This window comes from Herpailurus yagouaroundi, unplaced genomic scaffold, assembly GCF_014898765.1.
Source record: "Herpailurus yagouaroundi ecotype Mexico unplaced genomic scaffold, PumYag 77, whole genome shotgun sequence".
Classification (NCBI taxonomy): domain Eukaryota; kingdom Metazoa; phylum Chordata; class Mammalia; order Carnivora; family Felidae; genus Herpailurus; species Herpailurus yagouaroundi.
The window spans coordinates 48473263-48489913 of NW_024412388.1; the positions used below are offsets into that span (position 1 = coordinate 48473263).

The 16651-nt window shown below is 41.9% G+C and overlaps 1 protein-coding gene across 11 annotated transcripts in view; it reads left to right on the top strand.

Annotated features, from left to right (window-relative positions):
* Nucleotides 1-16651, top strand: part of FGGY (FGGY carbohydrate kinase domain containing) — a 427457-nt gene that overhangs the window by 27247 nt on the left and 383559 nt on the right. For 8 of the 11 annotated variants that reach the window (XM_040470413.1, XM_040470412.1, XM_040470410.1 and 5 more), the window contains one exon: nucleotides 10208-10319. The exons of the other annotated variants lie outside the window; for them this stretch is intronic. In XM_040470413.1, coding sequence (XP_040326347.1) covers nucleotides 10208-10319 — 112 coding nt within the window. The remainder of the gene's footprint in view (nucleotides 1-10207; nucleotides 10320-16651) is intronic. 11 annotated transcript variants of the gene reach the window in all.

A 16651-nucleotide genomic window follows, 5' to 3' on the forward strand; every position in this document is an offset into this window, starting at 1 on the left:
AGCTCGTTCATAGCCATTTGATTGTCATACAAGGTAGGTGGGGCAGGGGTGGTTGTTCCCATTTTACAGTTGAAAAGAAAAACTGAGACCCAGAAAATTGACCTTCCCTAAGTCACCCAGGAAGTTGGTGATGAGCCTGAACTCAGGTCAGATCTCTGCCTTCTTTCCATCTCCAGCACCACATACCTTTGTCGCTTGTCTGGATTAGTGTGAGAACCTAACTGATCTCATGTATGGGCTTCCCCTTCCCAATCCTGTCTCCTTCTTGGAGCTGGGATGATTTTTATTTCAAAGTTTGTTTATTTTTTGAGAGAGAGTGAGAGAGCGGGGGCGGGGGAGGAGCAGTGCAGAGAGAGGGAGAGAAAGAATCCCAAGCAGGCTTCGCACTGTCACCACAGAGCCCGATGCGGGGCTCGAACTCACGCACCGTGAGATCATGACCTGAGCTGAAATCAGTATTTGGATGCTTAACTGATTGAGCCACCCAGGTGCCCCAGGAATGATTTTTGTTTTTTAATGTAATCTGATCATGGCATTCTTTTGCTCACCACATTTCAATAGTATCAGACTACTATTTGGATAGAACTCCAGGTTCTTAACAGGGTCTTCAGGTCCTGCATGATTTGGGCTCCACCTACTTTCCTGGTCCATCTCATGATGCTTCTCTCAGCTCCCTGCATTCCAGCCACACTCTCCTGTCCTGCCCTCAAGCATGCAGTGCTCCCTCTGGCCTCAGGACTTGTACACGCATGCTTCGTTCGTTTTTGCCTTCTGCCAATATCTCTAACCCCTCTTCATCCTTGGATTCATGCTATTCAATAATACGGTAGTCTCTAGGCACATGTGGCTATTTAAGTTTGTTAAAATAAAGAACAGTTTGAAATGCGGTTCCTTGGAAGCACTCGCCACATTTCTGATGCTCTGGAGCCATGCATGGCTCATGGCTACTGGATTGGGCAGCACAGCGACAGAACATTTCTATCACTGCAGGAAGTTCCATTAGGATACTGCTGCACTGAATCTTAGTTCAAAAGTCAGTCCTTCCAGGAACAAGCCTTTTCTCTCAATATCCCCTCCAAACTAAGCTCTATATTACTTACTGAATGTTGTCACAATACCTTGTACTTTGCCTTCAGAGAACTTCATGTGGTTGGGGAATCATCCCCTTATGATCAATAGTCATCAAATAATAAAATCATTATATAATCAAGTAACATAAATGAGGTAAATAATCCTACATTTTTTGAATTCATATCTGTCTTAACTTCTAGATTTGATGTTTCAGGGGGGTGGGAACTGCGGTTTGCTCACCCAGGTCCCAACATCCAGTAGACTCAGGAAGTGTAAGAAGAATGAATGAGTATAGAAATTGGGACCTCCCTACTCTCAGTGAATTGAGGAAGGATGAGATTGAGGAAGGGTGAGGGGATGGCAGCTGAGGGACTCTGGAGAACTTTGAGAGGATCTTCAGAGCCGAAGGAATGGCATGGGCAGATGGTTTCCAATAGGAGGAAGAGGGGAGACTGCAATCCATGAGGAGGCATAGCCGTAGTAGCTGGTTCTGAGGCCAGTAGGGAGTCTTCTGGAATCATCCTGAGTGTCACATTGACCAGCTGATTGAGGATGGCTTGGAGGGAACAAAACTAAATTCAAGGATGCCTGTTAGGAGGTGGTTTCTTCTAATGAAATGCTAGAGGCTGGGATTCCTTTGAACTATAAGCTCTGGGAGGCTGGGACTATGTCTGTGTTGTTCAGCATGTATACTCCATGCTGGCACATACAGGTGTTTGATAATTTCCCTTTAATAATGAATGGCTGGGTGAGAATGTTGGCAGAGGGATAAATGGGAGTGACAAGACTGACTTGGGAAGGAAGATCTGACAGGACTTAGTGGGGAGGAAGGAGAGGGAGGCACTTTCAGAGTTTCCCTTCTTAGAAGCAAGTTGGTGTCCCTGACATAAATGGAAGTGTTTGGTCTCCATTTCCCTACTTGGTCTTCAAGGGACAACACCACACCTAAGCCAAGATGCTGTGTAGGTCATGGTCCGGGGTTGGATTTATGCATTTTACTAGTCACTAGGGTCGATTTTGTGAAATAGAGTATTTCCAGGGGTCTTGCAGGTAACCTGCTCCCCACACAGGCTGTATCAGCCTGGTCGCTGTTCCCATCTCAGGGCCTTTGCACTGGCTCTTCTGCCTGCCTGCAGCGCTTTGCCACCAGATTTCCACAAGGTCAGCTCCTCATGTCCCTCAAGTGTCTGCTCAGACCTCATCTTCTCAGTAACTACCTTCCTCTTTTCTGTCACTCCTGATCTCCTTATCGTTTTCTGGTACACTATATGTACACTCTATGCTTTACTTGTATCAGCTGTTGTCTGTTCCTAATAAAATGTAATCTCCAAAAGAGCAAGGTTTTTTTTTTTTTTTTTTTTTTTTTTTTATATCTTATTCTTCATTGTTTTCCAAATACCCAGAAGAGTGCTCAGCCTGACCCTGGAAGAGGCTTGATTATATTTGCTGACTGATTGAACGTGTGAGTAATTGAATTGTGTAGGCAACAGGGAGTGATGAGCCTCAGGGAACCAGGGATTTCATAACCCCACACACCCTCAAGGCTGACAGAGGCACTCAAATCAAGATTGAAAAGAGTACGGTACCAGCCACAAGACTCAATTGCAAGCTGCACTCCGTCTGCGAGGCCCTAGGCTTTGACCCTGGCTCCAAGTAGAGCTACAGAAAAAGCCAGGTATGCCTCTGCTCCTCCAGTTCTCAGTTTGTAGGGTTTCAAAGGAACACTTGTCTCCCCACCCAGTATGGCAGAGCCTGCTGATTTAAAACACATGCAGGATTGAACTGGTTCCCACCAGCAGAACAAAGCAATGCACAATCCCTTCATCCCTTCCCCAAATATTTGTTTGCTGCCCCATAGCTACGAGTTGACAGTTGTGAGACATGGACCAGGTTACCAAATGAAGTTGCAGAAATCTTCTCTGGAAATTCTTTAGAAGAGCAATGTGCTTTCTCTCTAGCTGGGGAAATTCCCTTGATGCCAAGTCTTTGGGTGAGTTTACTGGACTGCTTTCTTCCTCCATTAATAAGAGCATTAAAAGGAATCCTCAGGTCAGCAGGTCAAGTCCCAGGGACCTTCTGGGTAGTGTAGCCCTGATAGCCATCTTTCTGGGATGGTTTAGATGGGGGTGGGGTGGGGTGGGAATAGGGTGGTCCTGCTCCTGGATCAGCATGATCATAAGGCATTTTTGTGTAAGGCTGGATGTGGCTACCTAACCAAATCAGGTTTATTTTGTTTTATTTTATTTTTATTTTTTTAACGTGAAATTTATTGTCAAATGGGTTTCCATACAACACCCAGTGCTCATCCCAGCAGGTGCCCTCCTCAGTGCCCATCACCCACCTAAATCAGGTTTAAATGCATATCACAATTATCCTTCTAGTTCCTTGTGATAGATTTCTATTGTAGAGAGAAGAGGTTGAGCCTTTGTGACTGAAAGTCCATGAGTAGGATATGGTACTCCGTAGGACTTGAGAGGGGTTCATAGCATAGATTGAAGAGAATACTTTCTTTGGTTCTACTGGAAGGTTACTCCCACCATAATAATTTTAGGAAGATTTGAGTTTATTCAGTCTTTTCAATCACTCTTCCCTTGGCTTACCATTTTTATATGCGCTTACGTGACACAGAGCGTGCTATGCTTCGTACGTAACAAAGATTCCATGAATATAGTTAATAAGGCATTGAGCGGGTTTTCCATCCTACAAAGGTTTACTGGTTCCAAAGCACTTTTAACCCAGTTAGCTCCTTTGGTCTTCACCTGGGAGATGACTCTCACTCTCAGGAAACTGAAGGTCAGAAAGGTGTTGCAATTAGTGTAGGCTTTCCTGATCCGAAGATGGTGGAGTTGAAACTCAAAGCTGGCTCTTTTGATACCATATCTCATATTCGTTTCTATTCCAAATCTGCCCTATGGTATTGAATTTTATTGTCTTCTGCATATTCTCACCCATTTCCCCTTTTGACTAACTGCAGTCCTGTGTGAGTTGGGCCTGCACTCTCTGGGCACAGAGGCCAGTAGGGCCTCATGGCAGGTAGAAGTTAGGGCTGAGTTATCGATTTGTTTATTGAATCCACATGAGTTCAGAGAAGATTTGAGGCAGCTGATTACTCTAATAATGGCTGCAAATTATTGTACACCATAATGCCAGATGTTAGGCTAGATGTTAAGCCAGTCATACCTTATTTTGCCGAATTCTCATAACACAATTAAGAGATGGAGGTAGGAGAGCCCAGTGGCTCAGTAGGTTAAGCTTCCGACCTCGGCTCAGGTCATGATCTCACAGTCCCTGAGTTCAAGCCCTGTGTCAGTGGGCTCTGTGCTGACAGCTCAGAGCCTGGAGCCTGCTTCAGATTCTGTGTCTGTCTCTCTCTGCCCCTCCCCTGCTCACGCTCTCTCCCTCTCAAAAATAAATAAACATTAAAAAAAAAAAAAAAAAAGAGATGACTTTCTTAGTGCAATGAAGGAGGCTGGTTTTTTGGCTTCCTAAAGTCCTATCAACTAGTAAGTGGATGAGCCAGGTTTCAGACTCAGGCGGTCTGCACCCAACATCATTTATCTTAATCACTGCCTGAAGATTTCCAAGCCAAGTTGGAAATGGCATTCCAGGAAGAAGAAGCCACGTGCCTATACATGCTATGGCGACTTGACCCCGCAAGTCAGGAGAGGGATTGGAATGGCTGGAATTGTGTGACTCACACTCAGTCACATGGCCAGAGTGGCAGAACTAGGGTCTGAAACCAGGACTTTGTGACTCGCCACGCGGCCATGCTGGACAGGGTTTGGTCCTCTCTTGTAAGTGTAGATCAGTCAGTGTCCTGAAGGCATGCAGGGCATTCAGTTCCTGCTGTGTGGCAAAGGTATTGCCACCAGTCACAGATGGGTCACTCACTAGCAAATGTTCTCCCCCAGGATACTAAATTATAAGTCTGGGGTTCTAAAACAGGGGAAGGGAAGAATTGTGTATTTTAAATGGGGATGGACACTTTTGAGTTGACTTTTGTGGGATTTACAAGGCTATCATCGTGTTTTAAGATAATGGGAAACCATGATTATGGTCAGTCATGCCTTTTCAAAAAAGGAAACTGTATGGGGCGCCTGTGTAGCTCAGTCAGTTAAGCGTCCGACTTCGGCTCAGGTCACGATCTCGTGGCCCGTGAGTTCGAGCCCCGTGTCGGGCTCTGGGCTGATGGCTTGGAGCCTGGAGCCTGCTTCGGATTCTGTGTCTCCTTCTCTCTCTGCCCCTCCCCCGTTCATGCTCTGTCTCTCTCTGTCTCAAAAATAAATAAACGTCAAAAAAGGAAACTGTAGAAACAAAAATAAGAAATAGAAATAATAAATCTATTAGTTTATAACTTTAAAAATTATATAACAAAGTAAAAAATCTGTCTCCTCCAACTGTAGTTTCTGCTCTCAAAGGCAATCACTGCTAACAGTTTGTTGCATACAAATTGGTCCCTGGCTTACGATTTTTTCACACTATGGTGGTACCAAAGTGGTAGGCATTCCATGGAAACCGTACTTTGAATTTTGAGTTTCGATTTTTCCTGGGCTAGCCATACATGGTATGATTCTCTCTCATGACGCTGGGCAGTGGGCCCTGCAGTTATGAGGGTAAAGAACTAATACACTTCATACCATTCTGTACCCATACAGCTGTTCTGTTTTTCATTTCCAGTACAGCATTCAGTAAACTACATGAGATATTTAACACTTTAGTGTAAAATAGGCTTTGTGGTTGGTGATTGTGCCCAACTGTAGGCTAATATAAGTGTTCTGAGTACATTTAAGGTAGGCTAAGCAAAGCTATGTTGTTTGATCAGTCAAGCGTATTAAATGTATTTTTGACTTAGACTATTTTCAACTGAGGGTGAGTTTTTCTGATGTAACCACATCCTAAGTGGAGGAAGATCTATATACATTTGACCTTATTTAGCACATATCATGGATATCTTTCCATTTCATCTTTAGCTCAACCTTTTAAAAATATTTAATGGCTTGAAGTATAATTTACATTCCATGATGTCCATCCATTTAAAATATATAATTCAGTGATAATTGAATTTGCACATTCATACAGTTATCACTTTAATCCCATTTTTGGACACTTCTGCTACTTCAAAGAAGTTCCTCTGGGGCTGTTTGTAGTCAGTCCCTAGTTCCGTTCATAGATAGCTGTTTATCTGCGTTCTATCTTAATAGCTATTCTTCTTTAGAAATTTCATATAAATGGAATCCTACACTGTGGATTTTTTTTTGGTGTGACTTCTTTCATTTAGCATAATGTTTTTAAGGTTCATCTTGCATTTTATGGATATGCCACACTGTTTAATCATCTGATTAAATTCGTTTCCAGTTTGGGGATATTATGAATGATGCTACTATGAATATTTACATATAAGTGTTTATATTGACACACACTTTTTAATTTTTTTACTTTTTTATATTAAATATAATTTATTTTCAAGTTGGTTTTCATTCAACGCCCAGTGCTCATCCCAACAGGTGCCCTCCTCAATACCTAAGAAATAAAATTGCTAGGTTGTGTGGTAAGTTAATGTTTAAAAAACTGCCAAACTTCTTTCCTAAAGTGGCTTTATTTTACATTTCCACCAGTGATGTATGAGACTTCCTCTTTCTCCAGGATTTTCTAACATTTGGTATCATCAGTCTTCTCCGATTGTGATTTTAGTTCTCATTTTCCTAATGACTGATGATGTTGGGCATTTTCCATGTACTTTTTGGGCATTTGTTTGTCTTCTTTGGTGATGTGTATATTTAAATCTTTAGCCCATTTTGTCATTGGGTTGTTTGTTCTCATTATTTGAGTTATAAGAGTTTTTTATTCTATATATAGGTCTATTATCAGATATATGAATTGCAAGTATTTAATCTGTAGCTTATCTTTTCATTTTCTTATGGTTTTATTTGAAGAACAAAATTTAAAAATTTTGATGAAGTCACATTTATCCATTTTTTTTCTTTAGGAGTCTTGCATTTTCAATTTTTTTTTTTTTTATTTATTCATTTTTGAGAGAGACAGAGACAGAATGCGAGTGGGTTAGGGGCAGAGAGAGAGGGAGATACAGAATCCGAAGCAGGCTTCAGGCTCCAAGCTTTCAGTACAGAGCCTCACGTGGGGTTCGAACTCATGAGCTGCGAGATTGTGACCTGAGCCGAAGTTGGACACTCAACCGACTGAGCCAACCAGGCACCCCTAGGAGTCTTGCTTTTAAAAATTCTTTGTCTAAGTCATGTCACAAAGATTTTCCTCTACAAGTTTTATAGTTTTCATTCTTATATTTGGGAACATGACACATTTTGAATTAATTTTTTTGTGCATATGAGGTACAAGTCTAGAAGTTTGTTTTTTTTCTTGTATGTGGACATTTAGTTGTTCTTGCCCCATTGTCAAACAGACTGTCCTTTCCCCATTGAATTAATTGTCTTGGTACCTTTATAAAACTAATTGACTATAAATGTTTGGGCTTATTTCTTCTATTTCTCTTCTCTTCCATTGTATCTATAAATTTAACCCATGCTAGTGCCACACTGATTTAGTAATGATAGTTTATAATAAGTTGAAGTCAGGAAGCTTAAGTTCTGTCCAATTTTGTTCTTTTAAAGTTTTTTGAAGTTTTTTTAAATGTTTATTGATTTTTGAGAGAGACAGACAGACATCATGGGCAGGCGAAGGGCAGAGAGAGAGAGAAAGAGAGGAGACACAGAATCCGAAGCAGGCTCTAGGCTCTGAGCTGTCAGTACAGAGTGTGGCACGGAGCTCGAACCCACAAACTGTGAGATCATGACCTGAGCCAAAATTGGAGGCTTAATCAACTGAGCCACCCAGGCGCCGCTTGTTCTTTTAAAAAATGCTTAGGCTCTTCTATATTTCTTATATTTCTACATAAATGTTAAGAGCAGCTTGTCAATTTGTAAACAACAACAACAAAAAAACACCCCCAAAACAAAAAACTCCTGAAATTTTTATTGAGGTTCTATAGAATCTGTAGATTAATTTTGAGGATATTGCCATTTTCACAATGTTGAATTTTTCATTTCATGAATATGGCATATTTCTCTAATTTGTAGTTTTTTTGATAGAAATGTTTAGTAGTTATCAGAGAATAGATTTTGAATTTCTTTTGATAAATTCATTCCTGAGTGTTTTTTTTTAATGTTATTCAGAATGGAATTATTTCCTTAATTTCAATTTTGATATGTTATTTGCTAGCATACAGAAATACAATTAATTTTAATATGTTAACCTTATATCCTTTGATCTTACTAAACTTGCTTATTATTCTAGTAGCTTTTTTTTCTTTTGGTAGATCCCTTAGAATTTTCTGCATATGAGATGATGTTTTCTGCAAAAAAAAAGATACTTACTTCTTTCCAATCTGTGTGCTTTAAATTTCTTTCTTGCCTTATCGCATTGGCTGGAACCACTAGTTACAAGTTGAATAGAAGTGGTGCAAGGGACATTTTTCTTTGTTCATAATAGGAGGGAATCATTTCATTTTATCATGAAGTAAAATATTAACTATAGGTTTTTGTAGATGCTCTTTATCTGGCTGTAGAAGTTCACTTGCCTCTGGGTTTATGGATTGTTTTGTTTTTCTCTCTCCTCTTCTGTTAAGATGATCATTTGGTATTTGTGCTTTATTCTAGTAATGTATGTACTACATTAATTGGTTTATGGATATTAAATTACCATTTTGTTCCTGGGATAGCTCCAGATGATCATAGTTTATAATGCTTGCTTTGTAGTTAGTATTTTGTTAAGGATTTTTACACTTACTTTCATGGCAGATACTGGTCTGTGGTGTTCTGTTCTTTTGATGTCTTTTTATGGCTTTAGTATGAGAATAATTCTGGCCATGTAGAATTTGTTTAAAAATATTCCCTCCTTCATTATATCCTAAACAAGTTTGTATAAGAATGGTATTGTTTCTTCCTTGAATGTTTAACAGAATTTCCCAGTGGAGCCATTTTAGTTCTAGAGTTTCTTGTTTTGTTTTGTTTTGTATTTGTGGGAATGTTTTAAGTATAATTTTGATTTTTCAAGAACAAATCCTTCTCAAAAATTAAATGCTTTGATTTTTCAGGAATAAATAAATGTTGCTTTATTCAAGTTTCATAGCCCCCAAACGGTTGTTTTTGATGATTTTGTCCAGCTTGATACTTTTATTTTGCAAAGAGGATTTGCCAACCTCTACAAAGTACCACACTCAGAAGTTACTTCTCTACCTCTTTTTAGTGGGTGTAGAATATTCCATTTTGCAAATGTACCATAATTTAATGGGAAATAGTTTCTCTAAATTTTAAATATATTCTTAAGCAGTGCTACAGTTAACTTTCATCCACATACAACTTTACTTATGCTAATAATTCACTAAAGTAAGTTCCTAGAAGTGGGTTGGCTGGGTCAAAAGTTATGCTTTTTTTTTTTAATGTTTATTTATTTTTGGGAGAGAGAGAGCAAGTGAGAAAGCAAGCGTGCGAGCAGGGGAGGGGCAGAGAAAGAGGGAGACACAGAATCTGAAGCACGCTCCAGGCTCCGAGCTGTCAGTACAGAGCCCAATGTGGGGCTTGAATCCATGAACTGTGGGATTGTGAGCTGAGCTGAAGTCGGAAGCTTAACCTACTCAGCCACCCAGGCACCCTTCAGGTTTTTAATTTTAATAAATACAGTGAAATTCTCAAATTTATACTAAATTATTACACTGTTAGAATAATGTAATAGAAGGTCTACTTCTCCCTAGTTGCCATTACTGTCTACTGTTAGTCTTATACATAATTGCCCGTGTGAAAAGCAAAGATTAGTGTGTTTTTATTTGCATTAATTTAATTTATTTATTTAAATGGAGTCGGGAATCTTTTTATATGCTCTTTGACTATTTCTTTTTATTTTATGAAGTGACTTGCCATGTCCTTTGCTTTATTTCCAATTAGATTGGTTGTCTTTGTCTTACTAACTTACAGGATCTTCTGTTATTTTAATTATATTGAACTTTTATCTATTTTCTGTCGTAAGTATTTTTTCTGTTTAGTCATATTTGTTTTAGTCATAACTGTTTTCAGTCTTTTAAAGCCTGCCTTGTAATTTATGTTTCTGTTTATTTGTTTTAAAACAGAAAGTTGTCCAAGGGATCGATGTAAACCGAATCCGCGGGCTTGGGTTTGATGCTACATGTTCTCTGGTTGTTCTGGATAAGCAGTTTCGTCCTTTACCAGTAAACCATGAAGGTAGGACCATCTCCCTCTCTTTCCCTGGTGGTGGGAGACTGGTTGGGCCCCAGGTGGAACATGAAGTCAGGTGTCTCTTATTGCCAAGGATGAGGTTTAGAGGTGGCACACTGAGGCCAGAATCATGTCCCGGAGGTTACGAGCTTCGAGAACAGTTGGTAGGATTGGTGACATAGGGGCTGGTTTAGGGAGAGACTTGGTTCACTAATGCGTAAGAGCCACAGTGGGGAGCTCACTGAAGGAAGGACATGGGATCGTTAGCTCCGAGTGAGCAGCCCTTGAAACAGGCGAGTGGTCTGGGTATTTTCTGGGAAGGGAGTGTCCATGCCTGCAGTTCCTTTGTGTATGAGGCCCCTGTGGCTCCTTCATTTGAGTAGGTGAGCCAAATCCATTTAAAGGAAGTAGAACTGGGCAGACAGGACCACACGTCACACACAAGCAGGAAACAGACTGGCTTCTCTATTTTCAGTACTCAGACCAAAGGCATTCCTACTTAATGGTGCTGTCTTAGCAGAGACTTGTGAGTACAGTGGTGAGCTGTTTCAATTGTATGTTCCACTTGGGTCCACCATCGGAAATTTTTCATGGGTCGAGATCCATCCCTCTTGGGAGAATTTAGCCAGTAGTGCTAGCATTCAGGTTGCAACCCAAAAGTTTGAGAACAACCAATAGCATATCTGTCGAGATGAATTGCAACTGATATTTAATCTTGAATGAGCAGAAGACATTTGGGAGTGGTGGAGGCCACAGAGAACTAGAAATTGCGTGTTCCATCTAAGGAGTGTGGTTCTAGGCATCATCGGTTGGTTGTTGCCAAGGCAGCGATTGCAGATGCGTTTTGGGAAAGATTGTGTCTGAGAACCTTCAGCAGCGGACACTGCCGTAGCAGTGCCTTTCTTAGCAGATGGCCGTGGACACTAGGGCACACTGGGACACCCTGGAATTGGGGTCAGGAAGGCCCCAGATCATATCTCACCCGATGCTAGGCCATGACACCTCGAGCGAGTCACTTTGCCTCTGTATTTTCTGAAAAAATTGGAAGAATGAACCATAGCTTTGCTGTGAGGATGGAGAGCCTGACATTGAATGCTCAGAAATACTTGTTCCATCCGATTATGAATTCCTAAAAAGAGACTGTGCCACACTCACTTTTATGGACCTAATGCATAGAACAGTGACTTTCATAAATTCCATGTGCTGGAAAAAGTTTGCAAGTGGATGAATTGTTAGAGCACAGTGGTAATGATGCCCATCTTTACACACACACACACACACACACACACACACACACACACACACTTTCCTCCCTTTTTGTCACCTTTATTAGCACCTCCCACATACCAACCCCTGTCTTATTAAGTGTTGTGGTATCAGAGATGATTATGAATGTTCCTTGATCTCAGTGGCTGATCACTGGCTCGCCTGGCATCGTTCTGGCCCAAGAGTGCGGGACAGCCTCAATCCGGGCCAGTTTAGAAAGCACAAACCAAAGGAATGGGGCTGGACTAACAGACCTCAGTTCAGCAGCAGCAAGAACTCCATTTATGAGATATGGGCAGCCATGGAGCTGGCCACTTTGGGAGGCTGTCAGCGCTTCCTTGATTGGCTTAAGTAGCGATGAAGTGATAGTCTCTCAGGGATACTGTTGGATGAGTTCACATTTGGGGTGGGACTTGAGCTGTTAACAGCCCTAGGTTTCAAGGACGTATACCTCTGGTCTGCTAACATACATGGTTTTAAATTCAGGCCGTATATTACAATCAACCTGGGATCTTTCAAAATTTTCCATTTGTGAGCTTTACCCTCAAGATTTGTATTCAGTGGGCTTGTGGTGAGGCAAGGGCATCAACGTTTTTAAAGTTTCCTCCATGCTCTGATATGTGGAGAATCACTGGTGCAGCTAAATGGAAGCTGAAATACTAGGAATAAGAGCACTTGTTGTGGAAGAAGAGAGTTCCTTGTTAAACCTGCTTACATATGTACCGTCTCCGGGTGCCATCTTTTTTCTTATTGTAGGTGGAATTGTCTCCTGTTAACAGACCTTCTGTTTAAAGGGTAGCTAGCTTGCAGCCCTAATGATAAGTGTTGAAACAATTTTATTTCACCAAAAGGGTTAAAATGTACCTGTTCATCAAATGTGTCCAGCTGCCGGTACCCCTTACCAGTTTCTTGCCTTTCAGCAGGTTCTCTTAAGGTTAGATTTTATCTGAAATGGATTATCCTGTCCTAGAAAATGACATTTGAATTATAAAGGTGATTCACAGGTTGTTTTAAAGACTTCTTAGGCCTGCATGGCAGTGACCAACTCTTGATTGGCTGAGTGGAGTGATTGTGGGGAGCAGACAGTGGGGTCAGGAAATGAACCATCACCATTAAAGCCAAACCCACAAAACTGGCAAAAATCTAAAGATGGTAACAACAACAACAACGACAACAACAACAAAAGCCTAAGTAAATTAAGTACAATAGTTTAAGAACACTACTCATTACTACATGATAAGATATTCTCATTTTAGCCTTGTCTTGCTTGATCTTCTTTCCTTTTTTTGTTTTTTTTTTTAAATGTTTATTTATTTTTTGAGACAGAGAGACAGTATGAGCAGGGGAGGGGCAGAGAGAGAAGGAGACCTAGAATTTGAAGCAGGCTCTAGGCTCTGAGCTGTCAGCACAGAGCCTGATGCGGGGCTCGAACTCACAAACTGAGACCATGACCTGAGCCAAAGTTGGATGCTTAACCAACTGAGCCACCCAGGCGCCCTGATCTTCTTTCCTTCGAAGGTCAGACAGCCCCCCAGTTGGACTGTGCTACCACTGCTGTGTGCTCCCTACTCTGCAGGCTCCCCCTAACTCAGAGCACAACTCTGGTTGGGTCATCGCAGCCACAGGAGCTCTTGGGAGCAAGAAGAAATGCAGGTGAAAATTCAGGATCGGGGAGGGAGTTACCACTTAGGCTACTCTGCAAGAGAAACCTAATATTTAGATGTTTTTGCTATTTCATAGTAATTTCCCTCGAGTGTGCTTGGCACACCTCCTGTGAGGTGTTCAGAATATTGAGTGGATGAACACATGGATGAATGATCTCCCTGTCGGTAAACTGACTGTGTAACCCAAATTCTGCCCTAGCAACTGCTCCCAGTTCTCTCCAAACATGACACACGGTTAGGTCTGTGCTTTGTTTCATGTGCTGACTCTATTGTGTAGGCCTCCTCGCTCCCCCTCTCTTCACCTGGCTAACTGGCGGCCAGCCCTTTTCAGAACTATGTGAAAGCTTTCCTGCCTCTTGGCAGCTCCCTGTGTGGCCTTGGGCTCAGCTCTCCATGGCCTTCTCTGTGCTCCTGCTCCTCTGGGCTGCCCGCCCCACTGTGTTTGGGCTGTCAACGCTGGGTACTCTTTTCTTTCTTTTTTTTTTTTTTTCCTCAATCCGGCCACCTGCTCCCGACAGGCAGGACTGTGGCATGTTCTCGGTATCCCAGCATCTACCACTGTGCCCGGTATGTGTAGATGCTCAGTGAAAGGTTAAAAGAGCTGTCATTGGAATCATTGATTTGTGATTTTTAAAAATATTTAATTTGAGAGAGAGAGAGAGAGAGAGAGAGAGAGAGAGAGAGAGCAAGCGTGTGCGCAAGCAGGGCAGGGGCAGAGAGAGAGAGGGAAAGAGAGAATCCTAAGCAGGCTCCGCACTGTCAGCATGGAGCCCGACGCGGGCTTGATCCACGAACCTGAGCTGAAACAGGTTAACGTACTGAGCCACCCAGGTTGTGATTGTGAATCACCCATTGTGATTTTCTAGAAGAACTGACAAGATGAACTTCTTCTTTGGTGTCCACAATGCAACTTATTAATTAATAATCATCGTATATATATAATCTAATTGATTCTCACAATTTGAGGGTGTCGTTCTGTGTTGTAAGAGCCTCTTCCTTTAGGGGCGCCTGGGTGGTGCAGTCGGTTAAGCGTCCGACTTCAGCCAGGTCACGATCTCACGGTCCGTGAGTTCGAGCCCCGCATCAGGCTCTGGGCTGATGGCTCAGAGCCTGGAGCCTGTTTCCGATTCTGTGTCTCCCTCTCTCTCTGCTCCTCCCCCGTTCATGCTCTGTCTCTCTCTGTCCCAAAAATAAATAAATGTTGAAAAAAAATTAAAAAAAAAAAAAGAGCCTCTTCCTTTAGAGGCAGTAGTAACTGATGGGTCTGTCATTCCAATTGAAAGTTTAGCAGTGGATACATTTATACAGTATTTAAAAAGCAGTGCTCACGTTGTCCCTGTTTTACACACCCCCCCCCCCACATGCATGCGTGCGTGTGTGCCTGCACACACACATTCTGACTCTTTGATGCTTCTGGGATGGGACTTGGACATCAGTATTTTTTTCTGAAGTTTATTCATTTATTTTGAGAGAGAGAGACAGTGCGAATGGGGGAGGGGCAGAGAGAGGGAGACAGAGAATCCAAGCAGGCTCCTCAACGTCAGTGTGGATAGAGCCCGACACGGGGCTTGAACCCACGAGACCGTGAGATCGTGCACGACCTGAGCCGAAACCGAGAGTCGGATGCTTAACTGACTGAGCCACCCAGGCACCCCCTGGACATCAGTGGTTTTAAAGCTGTCCCAGGTGGTTCTAATGTGCAGTGAGGGTTGAGAACCGAAGCTTTAGGTAGTGATGTTATACAGTATAATCACTCACCTATTTAAAAACAAATCGTAGATGTAGCTCTGGAAGGTCTCATGTACTTTCTCTTAATTTCAAAGTATTACTGTTGTTTGAGGAGCTTTTGTGGGACCTGAACCTTCTCCAGGCAGGCAAAGCAGAGACTGAATCCTTGCCTCATCATGGTGATGATGACCTGATTTAGATATTTTCCTAGGTGGGCATTTTTTCTTTCAGTTTTAAAGATTTTTCTTCAGAGATACAGCAAAGTAAGGAAAATAAAATTCACAGCCTTCTGTGTCCCCACTACTGAGGATAAGCCGATGGAAATTTGCCATGTCTGCCACAGACTTTTTTTCTATTTTGAAAGAGAGAGAGGGTGGAGGGGGTGGGTGGAGAGGCAGAGGGTGAGGGAGACACAGAATCTGAAGCAGGATCCAGGCTCTGAGCTGTGAGCCCAGAGCCTGACGCAGGGCTTGAACCCATGAACCTTGGGATCATGACCTGAGCGAAGTCGGACACTTAACTGACTGAGCCACCCAGGAGCCTCTGCTAGACTTTTTCTCAACGTTTTTTTTTTTTTTTATTTTATTTTATTTTATTTTTTATTTATTTTTGGGACAGTAGACTTTTTCTTAAAGGAGGAACTCCTTGAATCTTCAGCCCACGCCTTTCCCCTCTGCATGGCAGGTGACCATGCTGCTGTTGACGCTCCCAAACACATTGTTTCTGTGTTTTCACCACATACGTGTATGCCCTCAGCAACAAGCAGTATATATGGTGTTTAAAAATATCCCAGCTGGTATCGTTATTCATGTTGATAGGCGTAGCTTGAGTTTAAATTTGTTTCACGAATTTATTTATCCGTTCCCTGCACAGATCCATTTCAAAGCATGCTATATGCTTTTCCAAGCTGTGAGATAGTAGGCAGGTCGTAAATCTTGGAGTCAGCGTGTCATGGAAAATGACCTGGATCAGAGAGTTGTTATGAGGATTAAATGAGACGATGTGTATAACATGTTTAGCACAGGGCTTGGGGGACACACACACACACACACACACACACACACACACACACACAGAGCTTTATAAATATTTGCTATTAGCAATATTAGCAAAAAATACATCATTGCTCTCTTTAGAGCCTACTACGTGATAGGTACTTGCCTTTATGCGTGGTATCTTGTTCAGTGAATGAAAAATCCCGGTTAACCCTTATATGCTATTAAGTGTGGTTATCCCTGTTTTATAGATGATGATACTTAGGCTAAGAAAACTTTAATGACTTTTTCAGTGTATCTATGCCTGTAACTGAACTAGTGAGCATTCCCCATTAGGTCTGCCTGATCCCCAAACTGAAAAAAATTCCAGTGTTTCCCACTCCACCAAAGCATCTGAGAGGAAGTAAACACCTAAGTTAATTAATTTTCATTAAAGTGACGAGGAGAAGTGGGAATATAAGCAGATAAAAGCCATTATATGGATGTGGTCTGTTTGTTATGCTGGATGTATTATTCCGTTGAAGTGCTTGTCCATTTTTAACGGAGACAGATCTTAAAAAGCCAAGGATTGTTTTAGGCTTACTTCATAGCTCTTTTCCTAAGGTTAAACCCAGGGAACTTTTTCTGGAACAGAAGGGGTAGGAATAGGAAAGGTGGGGAAGAAGTTGGGAGCGAATCAGTGAGA